Source organism: Mustela erminea, chromosome 14, assembly GCF_009829155.1.
Source record: "Mustela erminea isolate mMusErm1 chromosome 14, mMusErm1.Pri, whole genome shotgun sequence".
Taxonomy (NCBI): domain Eukaryota; kingdom Metazoa; phylum Chordata; class Mammalia; order Carnivora; family Mustelidae; genus Mustela; species Mustela erminea.
This window is the reverse complement of record NC_045627.1, coordinates 50335526-50359047: the sequence shown is the minus strand read 5'-3', so window position 1 is coordinate 50359047 and position 23522 is coordinate 50335526. Positions and strand designations below refer to the sequence as shown.

The 23522-nt window shown below is 44.5% G+C and overlaps 2 protein-coding genes across 2 annotated transcripts in view; one reads left to right on the top strand and one right to left on the bottom strand.

Moving 5' to 3' along the window:
- GLUD1 (glutamate dehydrogenase 1) overlaps positions 1-12626 on the top strand; it is a 37433-nt gene extending 24807 nt beyond the window's left edge. Inside the window, exons 6-13 of the mRNA XM_032314012.1 lie at positions 1688-1867; positions 2579-2716; positions 2925-3062; positions 3661-3741; positions 4577-4700; positions 5732-5823; positions 10266-10328; positions 11198-12626. Of these exons, the coding sequence (XP_032169903.1) occupies positions 1688-1867; positions 2579-2716; positions 2925-3062; positions 3661-3741; positions 4577-4700; positions 5732-5823; positions 10266-10328; positions 11198-11317 (936 nt within the window). The 3' untranslated portion in view covers positions 11318-12626. The remainder of the gene's footprint in view (positions 1-1687; positions 1868-2578; positions 2717-2924; positions 3063-3660; positions 3742-4576; positions 4701-5731; positions 5824-10265; positions 10329-11197) is intronic.
- Positions 12627-20236: 7610 nt separating this feature from the next.
- Positions 20237-22922, bottom strand: FAM25A (family with sequence similarity 25 member A). The gene is made up of 3 exons (XM_032312366.1): positions 22771-22922; positions 21388-21450; positions 20237-20428 (listed from the first exon to the last, which is right to left on the bottom strand). Exons 1-3 carry the CDS (start codon positions 22841-22843, stop codon positions 20295-20297), a joined length of 270 nt encoding a protein of 89 aa, XP_032168257.1. The 5' UTR covers positions 22844-22922; the 3' UTR covers positions 20237-20294.
- Positions 22923-23522: the final 600 nt, after the last annotated feature.

Sequence of the window (23522 nt, the reverse complement as noted above, 5' to 3'; positions counted from 1 at the left end):
CAGTTACCTCTGTTTGGTGGTAGGGACTATACTGTGAGGTGAAGCATTCCATCCTGCTTTCGGTGGGTAGCAGTTTGCCCTGCAAGTTTATTAAATAGTCCGTACTTTATCCACGAATTTAAAACGCTTCCTTTTTATGTTGATTTCCTGTATATAATAGGACCGTGTAGTTTTCCTGTCCCAGTGATCAAGTCTGTGGGTTCTGCACTGTTCTGGTGGATACAGCTTGGAAGGAAAGCTCTCCGAAAGCTCTCCCCAGCCTTTTGTTTCTTCCTAATGATAGTTGTTTCTGAATAAGAATGCGCTTTCAGTTCAGAGTAAGGGAGGGTGGGTGGTGAAGGCTTACTCTCGCTTCCTCCCAGAGGGCCTCCACCCACATGTAAGCAGCAGCCTCTCTGGCCCCCATGCACCTTTTTGTTTTTCCTAATTCAAATGATACACTAAATACACAAAAACTTGAATTCCAAGAAGTAGAATCTTTGAGTTAATGGGTATTTTTATTTGGTAGGCATTCCAGAATGCCCTACAAACCCCTTAGTTATTTTATCTTTTTTTTTTAATTTCTTGACTACTTTTGTTAATCCACTTGTAGGTAAAACTGAATATTAACTTTTAAAGTGGCATTTTATGAATTTCTGAATTAGTTTGGTGGAAGAGTATCTTTACAACATTGAGTCTTCCCATCTAACCCGGACTACCATAATGCGGCCTCCTATTCAGGCTCTCTATTTTGGTGACATGGTAGTTTTTTTTTGTTTGTTTGTTTGTTTAAGATTTTATTTATTTATTTGAGAGAGACAGTGAGAGAGAACCGTGAGCGAGGAGAAGGTCAGAGGGAGAAGCAGACTCCCCATGGAGCTGGGAGCCCGATGCGGGACTCGATCCTGGGACTCCAGACAGGATCATGACCTGAGCTGAAGGCAGTCCAACCAACAGCTGAGCCACCCAGGCGCCCCATGACGTGGTAGTTTTAAGAGACATGTGAGATGTATATCCAACCTAATAGGGCTTAAATACTTTTGAAGGAATAATAGTTTTAAGCAGAACTATCTCTGCTTTTGTGATACTGTTATTTGTACTAATGATGTTAAGTTCCTAAAAACTTTGTTTCTCCCATTGGAAAATATGGTCTTTTTTTTTTTTTTTTAAGATTTTATTTATTTATTTGACAGAGAGAGAGAGATCTCAAGTAGGCAGAGAGAGGTGGGGAGGCAGGCTCCCTGCTGAGCAGAAAGCCCAATGTGGGGCTCCGTCCTAGGACCCTGAGATCATGACCTGAACTGAAGGCAGAGGCTTAACCCACAAGCCACCCAGGTGCCCGTGGTCTATTTATTTATTTATTTATTTATTTTAAGATTTTTGTCTATTTATTCGAAAGAGAGAGAGAGAACACAACCTGGGGGAGGGACATAGGCAGAGGGAGAAACAGACTCCTCGCTGAGCAGGGAACGTGATGGGGGGATTGATCCCAGGACCCTGAGATCATGACCTGAGTCAAAGGCAGCCACTTAACTGAGTTAAGGAGCCCCATGAAAATACAGTCTGTTTTAGTCTATATTTTTTAGGAACAGAAATCTGGAAAAATGCGACTTACCCCTATTGGTGGAATTGTACTCATAAGCACACATATGGTCCTCATGAGTAAATTAGTTAAACAAAAATGTGAAGTTCTGACTTTTTCTTGCAGGATATTAATGCCCATGCCTGTGTTACCGGTAAGCCTATCAGTCAGGGCGGGATCCATGGGCGGATCTCTGCTACTGGCCGAGGAGTCTTCCATGGGATTGAAAATTTCATCAACGAAGCTTCTTACATGAGTATTTTAGGAATGACACCAGGGTTTGGAGATAAAACATTTGTTGTTCAGGTAAAAATGTCTGTTCTCTTAAAGAATAACTGATAGGCATAAAGTAAGTTTTTCAGTGTTTTTAGATTTGCAGTTTTTAAAAGGTCATTCTATTGAATCTCTTAAGTGTTAGAGTGGATGTTTCCAGAGTAATAAGCACTTGATGATTCATGTGACTAGAACCACGTTTAGTGTCTTGCAGATACATATGAAACTATCACCAACTTCTTCTGGTCAATATTTAAATTGAAATTGTTTTCAGAAGGGGAAAGGTTTGCACAATGATCCAGATTTTAATTTTCAGGAGGAATTTGCTTGGTATTTGGTTATTTTACTGAGTGCAATCTAACTTAAGTTGAATGCTACTTTAGAATAGAATTTGTATTCCTCCCAGTTAGTGACTTTAGTATTTTTACAACCATAAGACATCTGGTCATCAGGGACTGAGGACTTGGGGTGTGACTGACACTACGGCCATTTCTTTATAAGCCAACAAGGCTGTACCCACCTGAACTTCTTCAGGACTCGCTCTCACAGATTACAGAGCATGGGGCTCCACATTCTTAAAGAGAAACTGATTGCTGAAGAGAAGCCATCTAGTACATTTGTTTCTTGCGGCAAAAGGGTTTCAAGAATGACTCTAAACAAAGAGAATGTGTCTTGGTCAAATACGATTCTTGCCATCCGTATTAAAACCTTGGTTTTTGTGTCATGTGTAATTGTTCTTTATAGGGATTTGGTAATGTGGGCCTACACTCCATGAGATACTTACATCGTTTTGGTGCTAAATGTGTGGGTGTTGGTGAGTCTGATGGGAGCATATGGAATCCAGATGGTATTGACCCAAAGGAACTGGAAGACTTCAAATTGGTATGTTAATCTAACATCTGAACAGTCTGGCTACCCTGAGTATTGTAAAGTTGAAATAAGCCCTATTAAAATCTATTTCCATTATTTACTTTTTAAAATGTAACCCAAAGAGCTCTCAGTAGGTGTGTCTTCATATCATCGGCGTTAATCATAAACACTGAAACCATGGTGCACACGCCATTAATTCTGACTCCTCAACCAATTGCAGCAACATGGATCAATCCTGGGCTTCCCCAAGGCAAAGCCCTACGAAGGGAGCATCTTGGAAGCCGACTGTGACATCCTGATCCCTGCTGCCAGTGAGAAGCAGCTGACCAAGTCCAATGCACCCCGAGTCAAAGCCAAGGTGAGAGCTTGGTGGAACTGGAACCTTACAGTGTGGAATGAACCTGAGGCTCACAGAAAAGCTCTTAACTGGCTTTCCTCCTTTTTTTTTTAAAACTGCTTTATTGGGCTATAATTCACATACCATACAATTCACCCAAGTAAAATTTAATGGCTTTGTATATACACAGAGCTGTGCAGCTGTCCATCACCATGGACATGGGTTTCCTCTTAAACCAAAGTTCCAAAAAGCAGTTAAGGAAATAGGTGAAAAATAGTTTTATATACTTTATATACTTTATTTATAGAACAAAATAACTTTTTTTTTTAATGATTTTATTTAATTATTTGAGAGAGCATGAGAGGAGAGAAGTCAGCGGGAGAAGCAGACTCCCTGCCAAGCAGGGAGTCCGATGTGGGACTCAATCCCAGGACTCTAGGACCATGACCCAAGCCGAAGGCAGTCGCCCAGCCACTGAGCCACCCAGGCGCCCCAAGAACAAAATAACTTATTTATTAAATTTAAACTGGAGTTCTGCCCACACACACACCCCTTGCAGACCTGGTGAAGGGAGTCGATAATGTTGCTGGCATTTCTGTATGTCCTGACTCTCTCGCAGATTATTGCTGAGGGTGCCAATGGGCCGACAACTCCAGAGGCTGATAAGATCTTCCTGGAGAGGAACATTATGGTGATTCCCGTAAGTCATCCATTTTTGCCGGGTTTTATATGCACTTGGAATCCTAACTCTCTTCTGCGATGAACTGGGGAGGGAAAAGGGTCATCCTTAATTTCCCAAACTATACTGAATTTTTTATCTTTATTTCGCTTTAAAGAAAATAAAGTAGAAGCCTGGTTGGTTAGTGTAGTAAAAAAGACCTGTCGGTTTCCACTTAGACCTGAACATTTTCTTCCAACTTCAGGCTCTTTCTTGTATGTATTAGCCTGCTTAAGAATCCAGTTATATAAAAAACGTATATTGTGCTAGAAATATGAATTCTAACTTGAACTCTAAGCTTTTCTATAATTTCTAACCTTGTGCATTTCAAATGTCCCTTGCTGCTTTACTCAGAAAGCTCATAGAAAGAATATGTGCTTAGGTTATCAGTGCGTGAGCTTGGGGTCTATACCGGAAGATTATTTGCAAGAGGAAGTGAATGTGGATTGGTGATGCATTTAAACTTTTGTCAGAAGCACTTAAGAAATTCAGGTTAGCTGAAATAAGACTGCCCTTAGATAGTAGGAGAAGGAATGCTGATCTTTCTGGTGAGGCACCCTTTGGGCAATCCAGTGGTTGGTGGAGAACATGCTCTAACCAAAGCTAATCAAATGCTTGTTTGATAAACCTCTAGTGAATTAGAAAGGATGTTTGTTAAATTTAAGTGTGAAATTCCTGATATAATCTAAGGTATATTTGGGAAGTTTAAGGCTTAATTTGCTTTAATACTAAAATGGAGTTCTGATGTCCACTGAAAACATTTTGAAGCCATCATCTGCTCATTTCTTTGGTGTCTTCCCTGTATTTCTCTGTATAGGATCTCTACTTGAATGCTGGAGGAGTGACAGTGTCTTACTTTGAGTGGCTGAAGAATCTAAATCATGTCAGCTATGGCCGTTTGACCTTCAAATATGAAAGGGATTCTAACTACCACTTGCTGAGTGAGTTCTCATGCCCTTCCTTGTTCAGAAATCATCCTTGGGGCCCGCTAAAAGGCTGAAAAAAGCTTATACTTAAAAAGGACTAATTTCCTTTTTGTAATCCCAGAGAACTTAATGTCAGAATAGGAAATTATATTATTGTCTCATGAGTCTTAGGACCAAAAATACATGATTTCTTTATGGGTAGTCAACTTACTAACTCTCTCAAATAAATTTCTGTCCAGATGTTTATTCTATGCTATAATGTTCCCCTAACATAATCTACAAGTTAGTAAGTAGAAAGAGTTTCCTTTTAATAAACCAGGAACTCCTGTTGATATTCACTCATTTTGACCTCTGGTTGCTCTTAGTTAAGGCCTTTCTAGTGTCAAGAATTTTGGAGTCTTCTGATGAGAATGCGGTTTTTCTTTGACTAGAGTAGGCTCCAGAGTTAATGGTCTCATTTCATCCAGCTGAAGTAAGACCAAGACCTCCGACTGAGCTTCACTCAGCCCACTCTGAGAATCTGGGTGAAGTGTTCCATCCATTTCCGTTTCTTTTTCCCTCAGCGTTTTCTTTTTAACAGAGCCAAGGAAAAACCCTGGTAATGGGTGTTATGGAAACAGAGCACTGACCTAAATTCACATTTATAGGAATCTGGCAGAGTTCTAAGTGATTAACCCATTTATGGCAATAGTGTTGAAGTCTTTTTTTTTTTTTTTTTTAAGATTTTATTTATTTATTTGGGAGAAAGAGTGGGGAACAAATAGAGGGATAGAGGGAGGGCAGAGGGAGAGGGAGATGCAGGCTCCCTGCTGAGCAGGGAACCCAGTGTGGGCTCTTTCCTAAGGTCCTGGGATCATGACCTGATCCAAAGGCAGATGCTTAACGAACTGAGCCACACAGGATCCCCCAAGGCTTCTAAACTCTAGTAGTTTCTGGGTTGTGGATATAGTTTGAAACTTTGAAACTACTTCTGGTTCTTCTTCTTCTTCTTCTTCTTCTTTTTTTCTACTAGCAGTATTTTAACTTCACCTCTTGGCTTTCTGCAGTGTCTGTTCAAGAGAGCTTGGAAAGAAAATTTGGAAAGCATGGTGGAACTATTCCCATTGTACCTACAGCCGAGTTCCAAGACAGGATATCGGTAAGTGTGCTGTGACAGGTCCACACTCTCCACACACAGTCCGCTCTTCTGTAGACCCAGGCAGAGGGATCGGGGTGAGGGTGGTCGGCCGCATGGCAGTAATGATGATCTGTGTGTGCTTTGTACAGTCCTCTCTCCTCACATGCTAAACACGGAGTAAGAATTGCAGTTTTGTTTTGTTTTGTTTTAAAGATTTTATTTATTTACTTGACAGAGATCACAAGTAGGCAGAGAGGCAGGCAGAGAAGGAGGAGAGGGGAAGCAGGCTCCCCGCCGAACAGAGAGCCTGATGGGGGACTCGATCCTAGGACCCTGGGATCATGACCTGAGCCACAGGCAGAGGCTTTAACCCACTGAGCCACCCAGGCGCCCAAGAATTATAGTTTAAAATAAATATTAACGGCTCTTCTGGTCTTGAAAAACTTTAAAAAGCTTTACACAAAACAGAAACTAAATAAAAGTAAACATGAAATTGAGCTATACGAAGAATTGAAATTGCTATGTGGACATGAACAAGCGTGAAAGGAAGCAGGTAGAAAAGGTAGATCTGAGTGTATTAGCTGTTGACGGGACAGAGTAAGAGCGCACACATGTCACAAAGAACATCGTCCCTGGTAAAGGGCAGAGACATGAAAAACAAAGTCATAGGAAAAAAGAAATGCTCATTCTCGCTGTTAAATACAAATTAAAATAAGCTTTCTTTAATGTATTAAACTAACAAAAACCATCCATGGATCTTACATTCTTACATTCACTGTGTCTGTGGGGAAACAGTCTACCTTTTTTTTTTTTTTTTTTTTTTTTTAAGATTTTATTTATTTATTTATTTGAGAGAGAGAGAGAGAGAGAGAGAGAGAGATCACAAGTAGGCACAGAGGGAGGGGGAAGAGAGAGGGGGGAAGCAGGCTCCCGGCTGAGCAGAGAGCCCAATATGCGGCTCGATCCCAGGACCGCAGGATCATGACCTGAGCTGAAGGCAGAAGCTTTAACCCACTGAGCTACCCAGTGTACCTTTATTTTGATGATGAGGCAGATTGGTGCAGCTCTTCGGAAAAGCTGAAGACCTATGACAGTTTTCCTGCCCATGGGTACCATCATAATATCCCCTCTGGGAATTTACCTGGTTGATCCTGAGGAAATCATTCTAAAGGAGAGGAATGATGCCACACGTGGTGATGTCTGTGGAACAGTGTTTGCAGTCAGGTTTTTAAATTAGGTTTGATTTTAACCATCTACATGCACATGGCTGGGAAATGGCCAAGTTATAAAATACGTCTTTGTATGAAATATTTAGTCATAGAAAGTAATGCAAGGTGAGATTACAACATGGAAGGAAAGTTGGGGTTTTCTTTTGAAGAATAGAAGGTGCTTTGCCACTCTGGGTATTAACCATTGCCCTAAATGAGACTTCACCTTTCCCAGAGCTGTGTCTCAGTTCTGGTCCCTCTATCTGCAGTGCCCTGACCCGCTCCCTGCCTGGGTACCCCAGCCCTGAAGATCCCCCTGCATGCGGGAATTGCACACGTCCTTCATCACACGTGTCCCTGCACTGCCAGGACTTGTTAACTGCCCTTAGATGGGCTTCCTGCCCCTCCCTGTGGCCGCCTGTGTCCTGGTACTGAAACCTCGAAAGGGACTACGGGAGGAGGACGGCCAGTTAGGAAGACAGCCATGATGACTTGCTTTTTATCCTTTTAAATTTAATTTTATTTTATTTTTAAGATTGACTTACTTGTTTGACGGAGAAGTCACAAGTAGGCAGAGAGAGAGGGGGAAGCAGACTCCCTGCTGAGCAGAGAACCCGAGGCGGGGCTTGATCCCAGGACCCTGAGATCATGACCTGAACTGGAGGCAGAAGCTTAACCCACTGAGCCACCCAGGCACCCCATTATCCTTTTTTAAATAATCTTTGCCCAGTGTGTTGGGCTTAGAATTTCCAAATGCTTTCAGTGCTTCAGATGTTGAACTGAATTGCTATTTCTCATCTCTTACTGACTTATTATAGGAGTCTTGTGGTATTAGTTTAAAAAACGGTTTTTATTCCAGCCCCTTCCCTCCCACTCCCCCCTCCCCAGCCAAGCTCGGGCCCTGCCAGGACTTTCATCATTGACCATCACCCCACCCCACTCCCACCTCCACTCAGTCCTCTTGTTGTCTGACTTAAAAACTCCACACTGCATCATTAAGTCATGCCTTCATCTTCTTTTGCCTCAGCATACCCCCTTGCTAACACCTGAACCCTGATGAAACCCGAGTCTGCTCCCTCCACACCTGTCCCCTGTGGGCTGGAGGCCCTGCCCACTGCTGCATCCTGACCCGAACCTCAAGTCTGCAGCCGGCGCTGCCTGGCAGTTGTCCTGCCTCTCCCTGTTCCACCTTCTCATTCTCTCCTCCCCTGCGTTCCAGCACGTGACCCAGGGTCTGTCCGCAGAGGAGACTTCGCCGGCGCTTGGTGCCTGCACCTTGTCTCCTGTCGCCTCTCTTCTGGTTCCAGAGTGACTCTGGGTACCTCCATCTACTCCCAGTGGCCTGCTTTCACCCACCAAAAATGCGCTGCCTTCCCTTCTCTTCCGCATCGGCAGTCATTCCTGACAGTGTGCTTAATGCAGTTTTAAAAAAAAAAATTCGATCTCAATCCCAGTTCCTCTTCCAAACTTGGTTCTTGCCATTTTTATTTCGCTCATACCAGACATCCTTGAGAGTTGTGCGTACTGCCTCCGTGCGCTGACGCTCACCACTCCTCCAAAACTGTGCTTGACCAGATGACCTGTGGCATCAGGCACTGCCACACCTGTGGTCGATTCTCTGTCCCCCTCTTCCTTCGCTCATCAGCAGCTGTTGTCAGAGGTGATCATTCCCCCTGAAATAGTCTCTCCTCTTGGCTTCCGAGCCCCTGCACCCTCACTGGTGTCTTCCTGCTTCCCCAGCCGTTCCTGCGCGTTTGTCCTCTGCCGTCCTCATTGCCTCTCCCTGCTCTTCGTGGTGGCAGGCCTCGGGCCCTGGAGCACTTCAGTGTCTGAATTCAGAATTTTAGTGATCTCCCTCAGTTCTGGTTTTAAGTCCACAAATAGGCTGACTCCCTCCACCAGAATATCAACTCCGCGAGAACAGAGAATTTTCATTATTTTGTTTTCTGCTCTGCCCCCAGTGCCTAGAAGAGTGCCTGGTACGTAGTAGCTGCTCCATGAATGTTTCACGAGGGAATGAGTGAGTGAGAAAGAGCAGTAATCCCACTTGGGAAGGAGAGTTTTTTTTTCCTTCTTCCTAAGTTGATAGGACGGAACAAAGTTTAACCCAGATGTTTCTCAGTTGATACAGATTTTACAGATACACAACTTCTGAAGGGACAAGAATGCTGACGAGACGAAGGTCAGCATAGACCCCTGTGGTTGGCGACCCAGTTTTTAAGTTTTCATCTGGCATAGCCAGATCGGTATTTGACAGCTGGATAGGACATATTAGAAAGGGGGCGATCATTAATTGTCCTAAAATTGTAGAAAGCATCTAGAAACTAGATAGAGGAGTCTTTTGAAACAAATTGACTTAAGGAAGTAATTGGCATGGGAAGATGAGCTGACTTGGTGATCGAAGGCCCTGGGTTATACCCCAGCTCTAAAAATGGCTGTTTATAACCATGGCCAACTTCTCTGGTCGTTGGCGCACTCTTCAGTGGAATGAGGGGATAATGAGGAGCTGCTGAGCTCTGTTCAGCTTTCCACATTGGTGGCACTGCTGAGTATGTAGCCAGCATCCTTCCACAGAGCTGCTGTTGGAGGCGGCCAGACTCCTCTCTGGGCCCCTTACAGTGTCCCTCTTAGCTGCAGAACAGAGGTGAGCCATGAAGTAGACGGTGTAACATGCTACTGTGGTCCGTCTGCTCTCAGAGGGGCGACTCGTGCTGGACTTGCTACTCGCCCCATGTCTTCCTGCTGCAAGCTCTTCTGTGTGCATTGTTTTACCATCTTACTTCATGAGTTACTTGCTTGTCAAATATAATGAAAACCAAAGCTGTGATTAAAACACAACTATTTAAGGGCGCTTGGGTGGCTCAGTGGTTTAAGCCTCTGCCTTCAGCTCAGGTCATGATCCCAGCGTCCGGGGATCAAGTCCCGCATCGAGCTCCCTGCTTGTCGGGGAGAATGCTTCTCCCTCTCCCTCTACCCCGCTGCCTGCACTCTTTCTCATGCTTTCTCTCTGAAATAAATAAACAAAATCTTTAAAAAACAAACAAACAAAAAAACCCACACACAACTATTTAAATAGCTATTTAGATACCTTACAGAAAATTTTTTTAAAAGAGACACATAGGAATTAAATAGGTCTTTACCAAAAGACTACACAGTTCTCTCTGGCTGTATATTGATTGAAGAATCCTTTGTGTGGTTATAAATGAAGCGTGTCTGTGTGTGGTGGTGTTAAACTGCTCTTCTTTTTCTGCCCAGGGCGCCTCCGAGAAGGACATCGTGCACTCTGGCTTGGCATACACCATGGAGCGCTCTGCCAGGGTACGTGTGCAGGTGCTCTCGGCGAGTCTGCTCCTGCATGGAGCCCCGCTCGGCCGTGGCCTCCGGGCGGCCGGACTGTGCGGTCTGGTCACATGTTCTTCAGGAACGTGTAGCAGAAGGCTGACTTTTTCAGGCTCATCTGATGGGCAGTGTTTCCACTGTCTACAGTAGGTTCACCAGGCTCTGGGAAATCGGTAACAGCAGGTTAGGTGGGAGTGATGTGTGGTGTCTGTAACACCACTCTGTTGGGTCGGCAGGGAACCACCTCACGAGGGAATTGGCTGTAAGAAAAAGGATTTTTGACCATTTGGTCCTTATTTCAGTACCTTAAACACAATTTGAGTCCAGTTTTCCTGATTTCTTCTTGAGTTTAGATTCTTTCCACTTGGCTTTAAGTTGAAATCGCATAAGCAGACATTACAGGTGGTGCTTGCTGTTAATGTTTTTTTTGATGTGATATCATGGACATGCCATAAATTCACCCTTTTAAAGTACACAGTCTTCAACTTTATCTTCCCAAGACTACGTAGCCGTCCCCGCTCAGGCCAGAATGTTTTCAGCACCACCCCATTCTTAGTTCTGTAGAATCATCACCAAGTGTGACAGTGAGCTCAGTCCAGCTAACAGGATGTCTGACGGGACAGAGAGACGGTTCATATTTGAGAGCAACGGCTCACTGCCACCTAATTGGTAACATGTATTAGTCTGTGGAGAGTTCGTCCTTCCCAGTGGGGTTCAGTGGCCAGAGTCCCGCATGGACATGGGGGTGGGTTCACCTCCCGGGGCCCATTTGCTCCTTCTGTGTTCATGGCCGTGGCCCAGCTGCTGGGGTCAGGGTTGTCCTCACTGTGTTTTTTCTGGCCTTCCAGCAAATCATGCGCACGGCCATGAAGTACAATCTGGGTTTGGATCTGAGAACGGCTGCCTACGTCAATGCCATTGAGAAAGTCTTCAAGGTGTACAATGAAGCTGGTGTGACCTTCACATAGACAGAGTGTGGCTGACCTCTTCACTGCCCTCTTCCCCTCTTCATCTGCAGACCCTTCACAAGTTTACATGTAACCACAGAAATCTCTCTCTCTCTCTCTCTCTGTCTCTCTCTCTCTCGACTTACTAGATAAATGGACATCATTCTCAACAAGTCAGTTGAAATCAGCCCCTTCGAGAAAAAAGAAATTAAGGTTAGGGGATCATATGTAAGCTGATGAATATGGAAGTAGGAATTCCCTAGGCCAGAGAGCCATATAGGTATTTGGCTGTTAAATGAAGGTCTCTCCCGTCTGTCTGTGCTGCTGTGCTCTGCGGCTACTGCCAGTACGGTCAGAGCTGGGGCCAGGAACACACCTGTTAGCCAAGAGCAGCCAGTTGCTTGCTGCTTCAGCTCTGGACGAGTCTAGCACATCCTGGAACTTGGCCGCCTCTGAGCCATGGGTGTGGGGCATTTTCAGAAGGTGGCATGGTCCTCAAGTGAGTTACTGGTATTTTACATCAGCAAAATAACTCAGTTTTACAGATTGCGACAAAAATAAAAGCTGTTTCTCTTTATGCATTTTATTCTCTTAGAATAAAATAAGTACATGCTGCTGTAATAAAACTGCCTTTAATCACTTACCAAGCCTAACCTTGACTCAAGCAGTGAATGCCTATAAACGTAATAAATGAAAAAAAAAGCTAGTATTTTTATAATATAAAACAGTATCATTTATAGCTTATCAATCATGTATTGTCCAGCAAAAAATGAAAAGTCTGATGGAGAATTAAGTTATCTTCATACCTGCAAATGGTGGAGGCTATTTTTGTTAAGACTGTCAGAATTTACTAACTGCAATTATGACATATAGTCCAAAGAGTGCAGTAACCTCCTTATCATGTTAATTAATTGTTCTCTTTTGAAGATCTACTGTGTTGTCTAATTGAACAATAATTCGAGTACAGTGTCCCAGAAAAAAACCACTTGGGCTCCCACTTTGGAGTCTAGCTGGCGGCTCCGAGCCCTGCCAATGAGCCCGACTCAGCCTGACTTGGTGTCCTCTTTGAGAGGACTGGATTCTGTGCATAGCATCATTACCACTAGGCTGGAAACAACCTTGGGTTGAGTGTTTTGTTTGGGAGTTATTTCGCCAGGGCCTTTTGAACAGTAGTGTCCCAATGGAGTACTAGATATTATTTATGTAAGAATGAGCTTTTTTTTTTTTTTTTTTTAAACAACAATATCCTTTCAGAAATTTCTAACTACTTTGTAACTGCATGACTTAACCTGGTGATAAAAGCAGTTATTAAAAGTCTACCTTTTCCAAAGCTTATGCTTCCTGTGTTTCTGTGTTTTCATATTTAAGAGTAACTTCCTGTAAATAATTAAACTAAGTTGGGTTTCTGAAATTTTTGGAACCACCTGTATAACATTTCTTTCCACTATATATTATGAGCCTCCCAGATTTTATTCTCGAATTCTTTTGTGTTTCATTCTGTTAAGCGGTATCAGTGGCTATTCTTGGGGAGGAGGTTCTGGTACTCAAAGCTGATATACCCAGGTAATTTTTAGTGCCTTTTTTAATGAAGGAACTTTTCAGTGATCAGGGATTTGTTTTTAATAATTGAGCCACAGCTTATAACACCTTAAGGCAGAATACTAACCATGGTTGGCAGAATTAGATCCTAGACCTGACTCCACCAGTCACTCACTTAGCTGCCAAATCTGGAGCTCAGCTTCCAGCTGGACTGTCTCTTTTGTTGTCCCAGTTCTGTCTAGAACACCTGCGGTTCTGAGCATCAAGTCAGGCAGTAGGTAAAGAAGCCCCCTGACACCAGGCACACAGGCACCCCTTCCCAGGCTGCTCTGTCTACTTGCAGTCCTACCAGGTGTGAAAAGGGGATGATAAGTCTTCATGGTGGCCTTTGTCTTAACAACATTGGGACTATTAGTATGTGTTTTTTTGTTTGTTTATTTTTATTCAAGAGAGAGCGAGCACAGAGGGAGAGTGAGGAGAATCAGACTCCCCACTGAGTGGAGAGCCCAATGTAGGGCTCAGTCGCAGGATCCTGGGATCATGACCCAAGCCAAAGACAGACACTCAACTAACTGAGCCACCCAGGTGCTCCTTTGTAGTGGTTATTTAAAGATTAGGTAGATGTTGATGTTGGTTGCAGATACTAATGTTAGGAAACCTGAATCATGCTTGCTAGCTGTATAGAGTGCTGGTGTCAACTTTGGTTTCCAGGGTTTTGAGTTTGAAAATCCTGGTAAGTTAGTCTTTCAGCTTCACTGAAATTTTCTAGTTTATTCACTACTCATAATTTTTTAAAATTACATATAATGCTCTAAAATTAATTGCTTCTGAAATAGCCACAGGTGGCTCAGGTGACATGCGAAGAATACTTCGCTCTTGCCGGGTGAAGCCCTACACGAAAATGTGTTCTAATTATCCAACAGGAAGAGTTCAGGGAAGTGAGACGGAAAAGCTTGGTTTTCAGTTTGGGAGGCAATTTTTTCTTTATTTTTTTTCCTTAACGGTGCTTCTGGTAACTCAAATTACTAGGATTGGTGATAGACTTTTTATACAAAAACCTTAGCGTATTAACTTAGTAGCTTTAAGTAAATTCATTATTCCCTAAACCTCCCTGGTAGACATCTTGGCCATGATATACATTCAGACAGTCCAGCCATGGCAGAGGAAGGGAGCTGCATCTATGGGCCTTGGACAGAGACCCCTGTGAAAGCCTTTTTTGCTTTGTAATATGATGTTCAAAGCTTACACAGTGGTTTAGGCAGTTTCTTAACCTCCATGCTGTTGATAGTTGGGGCCGGGTAGTTCCTTGTTTGGGGGACTACCCTGTGCTTTGTAGGATGTTTAACAACATCCCTGGCCTCCATTAGATGCCAGTGGCACCTCAGATACGGCAATCAGAAACGCATTCACGTTGCCAAATGAACACAGATGCTCAACTGACTGAGCCACCCAGGCATCCGGAGAACTTCTGAGTGTGATAAAAACGTACAAAGACCCACAGTTCCCAACATAACTGATGAAAAACAAAGTGGTATGTACATGCAGTGGGATATTATTCAGCCATTAAAAGGAGAGGAGTGGTGATAACACACCACAACTTAGATGAACCTTGAAAACATGCTAAGGAAGTCAGACGCAGAAAGTCAACATACTGTATGATCCTTCTATACTCTGTACCCAGAATAGGCATTCACAGATACAGAAAGCAGAGTCATGGTTACCAGGAGCTGTGAGAGTGAGGAATGGTTGCTTAGGAGTATGGGGTGTTTTTCTGAGACAGCTTTTTGGGTATTTTGTTTTTTATTTATTTGACAGAGATCACAAGTAGGCAAGGAAGCAGGCAGAGAGAGGGGAGGAAGCAGGCTCCCTCTGAGCAGACAGCCTGATGTGGGGCTTGATCCCAGGACCCTGGGATCTTGACCTGAGCCTAAGGCAGAGGCTTTAACCCACCGAGCCACCCAGGCACCCCTCTGAGACAGTTTTTGTGCTTGGTTGGTTTTAAGAGTTATCTATCAGTGCACACACACAATTTGGGGGAGGGGAAGAGGGAGAGGTGAAAGAATCCCAAGCAGACTTGCCACTGAGCACAGAGCTGATCACGGGGCTCAGTCCAACAATCACAAGATCACAACCCAAGCCAAAACCAAGAGTCAGATGCTCAACCGACTGAGCCACACAGGCGCCCCAAGGTGATAACAAAGTTTTAAAACTAAGTGATGGTTTGCAACATTGTGAATATATAAATGCAACTGCACGATACACTTGAAAATGGTTAATTGTATATTATGTAAATTTCACCTCAAAAATAAATGAATTAAAACCCACTAACTTAGAGTTGAACCCCCAGAAACATCCAGGGAGTCTTGTTGCAAGGTGGCCAAAGTTTCTGATGAAACCTGCTCACAGCAAGTATCCTGTGAGTGGAGTGAAGATGGGTGCTGCCCAGAGCGCACCCTGCACTGGGAAGCCTCCCCTGCAGAGGGCTAGCATAGACGACAGCAATCAGGGAGTTGCAGGAGCCTGGTGGTATTTGGATCTTGACAGCCCCACAGCAGGTCATGATGCTGGTGGGACAGATCAAGGCCTAGGGCCACCAGGTCTCCCCTGGTGACAACAGAGTCAGTGGCATGAGCCGTGGTCCTATGGGTTAAGTAGACTGCCTGCATGGGGTGAAAAGGCTGTGGTTGCTTAATAATTAGAACTCCTGGCTGACTGTCTCTCTCAACACTTTGAGTAGGTGATCCTCCTGCCTCTGGCTTCTGCGGTTTCTGATGAGAAGGTACCTCTTAATCTCATTGAACCTCCCTTTTATGTGATGCCTTCTTTTTCTGTTTCAAGATTCTTTGTCTTAATTCAAACAGTTTGGTTAGGATATACCTGGTACGCATCTAATTGGGTCTTCCTACTTGGAGTTTGTTGAGCTTGGATTTTCATCAAATTTGTTTTCAATCAGTATTTACTCAAATACTTTTCCTGCCTCTTTCTCTCCTCTCTGACTGGTACCCCCATGGTGCACAGTGATGCATGTGTCTCTGATCCTCTTTATTTTTCTTCATTTGTTTATCTTTCTTTTCCTCAGGTTCGATCATCTCATCTGACATATCTTCAAATTCACAGATTCTTTCATGAGCCTGTTCACATCTGATTGTTTTATTTCAGTTGTACTTTCAATTCTAGAATAACTATTTCATGCCTTTCTATAATTTCTGTCCATGTGTACTCTCTATTTGGTATTGATCATATACTTTAATTCTGTAGATGTGGTTTCCTTTAGCTCTTTGAACATGTATAGAATAATTGATTTTAATTCTTTGGGGAAAAAAATAAAATCTCTGATTAGTCCAATATTTGGGCTTACTTAGGCACAGTTTCCATTCCCCCCCCCCTTAAATGAGTCACAATGTCTTTCCTGGCATAATATTCTTTTTCTGAAAACTACACATAGTGAATAATGTGGCAACTCTGAAATCAGATTCCACACCCCTCCTCCCAGATACCTTGTTTTTTGTTCCTAAGTGTTTGTGTAGTGGCTTTTCTGAAATAATTCTACAGTCTCTTTTCTTTGTTGTGTTTTGCCATTGAAGTTTCTCTTCAGGTAGCTTAATCGTTAGCTGATGACTGGACAGAGATTTATCCAGAATCAGTAGGTCTCCCATCATTGCCAGGGAACTCTGTGCAGGTTGGGCCTTACCTTCAAAACTCAGCTGGGCAGATTATATCTCTGCTTTGGTTTTCACTTCCTCCTCACAGAGCCTCAAGGTTGTTTAGAGGTGAGAGCTTCAAGCCTTTTCCAGTCTTTAATGAGCGCATGCACAGCCCTACACATGTGCATGGCCTTCTAGATTCCTGGAAATGTACTGGAATTTTTGAAGTCCCTATGAACATTTCATTCCCCAGTTTTTCCTTTAAAGCTCTTTGCTTTGTTTAGCCTATTGATTTCCCAAACTGTTATCCAGTGAGGCCACCAGCTTAAAAAAATTGCCTCTAGGAGTGCCTGGGTGGCTCGGTGGGTTAAGCCTCTGCCTTCGGCTCAGGTCATGATCTCAGGGTCCTGGGATCAAGCTCCGCATCGGGCTCTCTGCTCAGCAGAGAGTCTGCTTCTCTCTCCCCCTCTACCCCTCTCAACCGCCCATCCTACTAGTACACTCTTTCTCACTCTCTCTCAAATAAATCAATAAAATCCTTTTAAAAAAAAAAAAATTGCCTCTAGGGAGGCCTGGGTGGCTCAGTGGGTTGGGTGTCTGCTTTGAGCTCAGGTCATGATCCTAGCATCCTGGGATCAAGTCTTGCATTGGGCTCTCTGCTCAGCATGGAGCCTGCTACTCCCTCTGCCTACTGCTCCCACTGCTTGTGCACTCATGCCCTCTCTCTCTCTGACAAATAAATGAAATCTTTTTTTTTTAATTGCCTCTAATTGTTTTATGACAAACAACCCCAGGGGAAAAGCTATTTAATTGGGGGAGCTCCTAGTAGAGACAAATAAAGGCAGCCTTGCAATGAGGTCTTACTGGAACCACCAGTCAAGTGAAATAAGCACAGTTTTCTGGAAATGAAGCTTCTTCAGCTCTTTCCAGTAACCGCTAGGCTGTTGGTTTTCATGGAACTGGAGAAGGTGGGGGTTGGGGGGGTGGGGGACAGAATAGGGTAAGTTAAAAACATCACAGAGCTTGCCATGCTTAAGAAGACTTTGTTTATTTGTTTTTAATTTGTTTTACATAAGTGCTCCCTGGATTGCTGTAAGCCTTTGGTTAAGAATTCTGGAAAAAAAATTTTTGATTCTGATCATATTTTTGCCAGTTTTCTCATTACTTTTATGGACGAGGAAATTTTTGGAGGTCCCTGCTCTGCCTGTTGCTTGGACATCACCACCTATTGTTTTTTCTAACACATTTAGAGCTTGTCTGAGGCTGATGTCATACCACTCATTGCATAACAGACAGTAAAGAGAAAGTGGGAGAAGTTCTTATTCTAGAACAGCACACTGCAAGGTGAACTTAAGGAACCATGGGCAGTGCTTCTCCAGCTCTCCATGGCAAAGGACCAATTTTATTTTGTTTGCTAATCTAATACATCGGGGTATGTGGTCCTCCTTCATGTGACTAGTTCACATACAACTTGCCATGCAAGTTCAACAACCCAGAGCTGGTCTCTACCCTCTTCAACAAGCATCATCTTCTGGTCACGCAGCAGATGGAGGTCCTGGCAATATCAGATTTTTGTAAAAGTTTCTAAATGCTCTGTTCTCACTTACCTTGTCACCAAGTAGTAATAACAAGGTTTGCAAGCCAATAAGCATTGAGTAGCACTTAACCAGCAAATGATCTTGAATAAGCTAATATGTGCCCTCAACAACATTTAAAAATCTGTCTCTGTTGGTTTGCTCTTAAATTCAAGCATCATGGAACTGTGTCATGGAGAAAATGAAGATATCTTAAGATGCCTGGGTGGCTCAGTCTGTTGAGTGTCTGCCTTCGGCTCAGGTCATAATCCCAGGGTCCAGGGATCGAGTCCCATATTGGATCGCTTGCTAAGTGAGGAGTCTGCTTCTCCCCCTGCCTGCTCTATCTGCCGCTGCCTTTGCTTGTGCTCTCTCTGTCTCTGACAAATAAGTAAAATATTAAAAAAAGAAAGAAAATGAAGATCTCTCATATTCCCATGGATACAGAGAGGATCAGTATTAATATGTCTGCTAGATACATGCTACCAGTTTTTTCCTCTTCTTCCACAAGTTTGAGTTTGCTTTACTTAAATGAACTCCTCCTACAAACGTATTTTCCATAATTTGTAATTTATGTGGACTTGTTCCCATACAGTGTATTACATGTTCCTCATTTTTCTGGACATTCCACATATATACATGGAATATTTATATAATTGTTGCATATATATATATATATATACGTATATATATATATATACATATATATATATGCACCAACAGGAACTGGTTAACAACTGTTGCATATATATGTACATATGTACATATATATGTACCAGTTACATATATATGTAACCAGTTCCAACAGGAACTGGTTAACAACTGTTGCATATATATATACATACATATGTACATATATACATACATTAATATGTATATATACACATATGTACATATATACATACATATATGTATATATGTACATATGTGTATACATATATATATATATATAGACAAGGTCCCATTTTTTTCAAGTTGGGATATGGCTTACAATACATTAGAAGTAAGAGGTGTCAAATCTAAATTAGGCATCAACCCTACTAAGCAGAGCAAAATTTGCCTGACTTCTGCCTGGCATGCTAGGGTGTTTCCACCTCCTGCCATTACAGACATGCCATGATGCACCTGTGTGTCCGCCCTCTAGGCATCTGTGTGTACCTGTGTACACCAGAAGCATCAAGTCTTGGCAAGAGAAATTCCTGTCCAAAGGGGGCTCCAGTTTATTCTGATGCCCACAATGCTCTCACTTTTTTTGAGCTAGGATTTAGACTGAGGGAATTCAAAAGTCTTCAGGAACCCAACCAAGAAGTAGAGTCCAGATCTAGCTGGACAGTGGCAAGTGTTCCAAGCTAGGACATTGGATATTCCTGGGCTGTTCAAGACTTGTGAAGCCACTTTTAAAAAGCCAGACATGTGGTGACCAACTGACATGCTCCTTAAGCATCTTTTCTTCTCATTTCTGCGAAGAACAAGAAATTTCCGGCAAGATAAATAAGCGATGCCTCTTCTTTACAAATAATTTTCTTTTTTAAAATCCAAAATGTTAAGCTAAATGCTGCTTCCACATAGGTTTAACTTTATGGTGCTGACCCCTCATGGCAGGAAGGGGAGGAGGCCAGGCATTCTTGGCCACTGCTATCAATTGGGCATGAAAAAGTCTCTGGGGAAAGATCCAACAGTGGCTTCCACGGCCAGTAAGCAGTGGACTCAGTTACTACTTGACCTGATTCTCTGACTGTCTGTCCAGCTCAAATGCTTCTCTAAAGTCTCTTTCAGAATGTGAAGCATCTCAAACAGTCTGAGCTGCCCAGCTACACTCTCCATCAGGTTGGTCCGCGATCTTCCTTGAGACCTATAAGAACACTTCAAGAAAAACCCAAAGAACATGTGAGTTGAATTATGTCCCTCCCTTGGGATGTCCTGGAAGCATAGAGGTGTCTGAAAGCTATATATAGTGTCTAGGAAAATAACCATTTTTGAAATGTTGCACAGACCCTAATGATTCTTCCAGAGCTCCTTGCTGATGTGAGAAATCATAATGTGAGGGCAGCACAACTGATTAACCATGGGGTCCTACTGACCCCCAGAAGCTGCCAACATGCGGGTCCCCTGCCCCTGCAGAGTGGCCACTGGGGACACGGGCAAGGTTTCCATCCAAACAGGAAAAAATCTAGGGCTCGATGTACACATTTCACAGCTTTTTATTGAGATTCAGGAAGAGTCCCCTGGAGGTGGATGTGCTCACTGTCCCAGTTTGCCCAGGCCTTCCGCTGCATGGGTGACAGCATTTGTGACTGTGTTAGTCACCGTCTCAGTGACTTCCTTCACCACCTTGTCCCCTGTATCTTGGGCCTTCTTTAAGGCATCGGCAATGGCTGTCAGGAAGAAAGAGAAATAATGTCCGGTGAGCTAAGTAAACATTTCCAGCTGGTAGGGCTGGAGTGGCCTGTGGGATGTGGTTCTTACTGGATTGTGCCCTGGAGGAGCCCCAACGGGACAGAGGGCATCGGGGCTCCCAGAGGAATGCATTCAAGTGTGGTTTTATTTCCCCCAACAACTTGGGTTTCTGCAGTCCAGAGCAAGATAGCATTTGCTCCCCTCAAGGGCGCACTGCCTACTCAGACCTCATTTCTCTGTCAGCTGCCTGCTTCTGTCTTCTGGTCATTTTTATATCAGTTCGTTTCTATTTACAAATGCTTTTCTTCAGTGTATGGTTTTTCTTTTGGCTCATCCCATTTTTTTTTTTATTATGGAAAATTTAGAAATCTTGTATTGTCAGATTTACCTAATATTTCTTTTATGGCTGTTAGGTTTTCTGTCATAGTTAAAGCAATCCTCTCCTTTCCCAGATTATCCAATTTATCCTTTCCCAGATAATCCAGATTACCTTCTCTTCTAACAATTTAACAATTTCATGTATTTAATACAGAGCCCTTGATCCCTCTAGAATCTCTTTTGTTGTAAGGAAGGAGCTATTTTTACATCACTGTACTATAGAGCGCGCGTGCGCACACACACACACACACACACACACACACACACACTTCTGTAAATTTATATTTATATAAATAGAGAATTTTATGTCTGAAATGGTTTTTGTCCGAGCCTGCTGCCACATAGTCGTTTGTGACACCGTCTTAACATGCACCAGAAAGAACCGTCTGGATAGATTTTGCTTTAGCAAAGTACAGTTTGGGGTCTCAGATGAGTGTTGATAATTGCATACTGCCTGAAAGGATGCATCATCAAGGTCAGGGTTTGACCTGCTTAGGTAAAGAACGACTGTCCCCAGCACCTAGCTTCTCTCCTTCCCTGGTTCCAGCCCCAGCCGTACCTTTCTCTCCAGCTTCTTTGGCGTGTTCCACCACCTCCTTGACCACCCCCTCCACGGCATGAACTGCAAAGAGGAGAAGCCCACAGTGAAAACACAGTACAAGCCAGCTTCTTCTCAACATGGTGCCCAGACCGCTCTGGATATCCTGGACATCACCGCAGGCAGGACGAGGCAGCCCCTAGGAAGGAGCCCCAGCTGGCTTGCTTCAGAGACACCCATGGGGCCTGGCTTTTGGGACACAAGCTGAGGTGAGCCAGACAAAGGCATGGGGCTCTCCATGGCCCCTGGCCGGCCTGGCAAGGCCTGGAATGCAGAAGAGCAGGCCCTCCTGCCAGCTGGGGGCCTGGGGCCAAGGTGGAGCCTGTCTCCCAGATGAGGGCACCTTCGGGCGCGCTGCTGGCCTGCCTCAGCCCAATGGAAGCTGCAGCGGGAGGCCAAATCCCAAAGCTATCTATCTACAGCAAAACCAAGGCCCCAGAGCAATTCCTCCAGCAGGAGAGAACTCTCTGATCGCCTAGGAGTTGTCTGACATTTGGGTGGCAGTGGCTAGAACAGCAAGATTTGGGAGTCAGAAGAACTGATTCTGATTCTACCTCCACTGTGTGCTGCTTGGTTCCCTCACCTGCGGACTAGGGGTGGGACTAAGCTCAGAGCCAGTGGCAGGTGTGACTGGGCAGGGAAGGCCAGCTGCAGCTTAACCGATGAAAGACAGACGTGTCTGCCGCAGCCAGCCAGGAGGAACCACAGCGGCCAACTCGGACACGGGGCTGTGTTTCACAAAATGCCCGCTGGGACCCAGACTCATCTCCTGCATACAATTGTGGGAGTCTGCGTACAAGAAAGGGTTTCTGGGGACTTGGAAGAAATTCAAAATGTCCTTTGGATAAACCCTAGGGGTTGACATTGAACAGAATCAGACTTGGTTTCTTAGTGAAGAAATGCTTGAAGCTTTAAATTGATGGTAAAAATAAAAATCCATTTTTCCTTTTTCTATAGAGGATATTCAAAATAGGCTGTTTTTGATACAGAAGGGCTCCCAGGTTTCCAGACGGACAGATTCTAGCTACCCAAAGCTCACCCAAGCACCAGGGCTCTCCCCATGTCCCCTGAGCTGGAGTCCCTTCTGCCCTCAGTCACAGACTCCAGAAACGGGTCTGACCCGGAGAGGCCTGTTTGGGGTACTAGACCCCTCATGACTCCACCCAAGCTGCCCTCCTTAGCTTCCATACCCATCACTTCCATTCTGTCCTTGTGGGGCTGACTGGCCAGGGTTGTCGAGGGGCCAAGGCCTACCTCCAATCTACTGGGATCCACTTTCAACAGGCCCCAACCCTCCCAGCCCTAGGAGAAGGGCCCCGGTCAAAGGAGCCTCGGGCTTCTTACCAGCTTCCTCAGTGGCTTTCTCAGTGCGGTGGGCCAGGCCCTCAGCAGCAAGTTTCCCCAGACCTCCCAGCATCGTGAGATGACAGGTGGCAAGCAAGCAGGATGCTAGGGCCTGGCCCTGCGTCCTTTTATAGATGCCCCTGATGCCTGCCTGGGCTCTGGAGCACGGGGCCCCCGCCTAAGCCAAGTAGGAGATCAGCTGGTTAGTCAGCGTAGGCGGCGGCAGGAGGAGGAGGCTGGGTGGGGCCACCCCAGTGCTGTGAGGGCAACCTTGCCCCTCTGGCAGTATGAGACCCCTATACCCTGTATTCTGGGACCCTGTGAGGGTCAGGGACTGGACAGAGAAGTAGCTCTGGGTCATGTCCCTCCCCCAAAGCAGGAGGCCTGACTTGTTTGCGGGATGAGAGGCAACTGGGGACCCCTGCCAGCCCCCTGAGTTTTGAGCTTCCCACATCCCTGGCACTGGTGCACTCCCAGACAAGGCCTAGGATTTCCAGCCTGCCGTTCAGGATCCCCAGGGTGGCCTAGTTAGGGGCTTGAGAGCCTGGGGACCTGGGGACCTAGATGGCTGCTCAGGCCAGGAACACAAGTGAAGTGGTGGCCACTGGACCTCAGCTCCGCAGTCTCTGCAGCTTTCACTAGAAATTTGAGGGGTGAGGGGTAGGGGCCTCATCATTGTACCTTGCCCTAGGCTGAGGAGGATGTAGCATTAACCAGAAATACAGTCACCCCTGGCTTGCCGTCAGCTGCTT

Bases quoted from the DNA above. Each gene is read 5' to 3' on its own strand.
- FAM25A (XM_032312366.1), bottom strand. From the start codon at position 22,843: ATGCTGGGAGGTCTGGGGAAACTTGCTGCTGAGGGCCTGGCCCACCGC. The intron at 21,451-22,770 runs GTAAGAAGCCCG...TCCTCTTTGCAG, and splicing joins GAAAGCCACTGAGGAAGCTG to TTCATGCCGTGGAGGGGGTG. The intron at 20,429-21,387 runs GTACGGCTGGGG...TCTTCCTGACAG, and splicing joins CAAAGAAGCTGGAGAGAAAG to CCATTGCCGATGCCTTAAAG.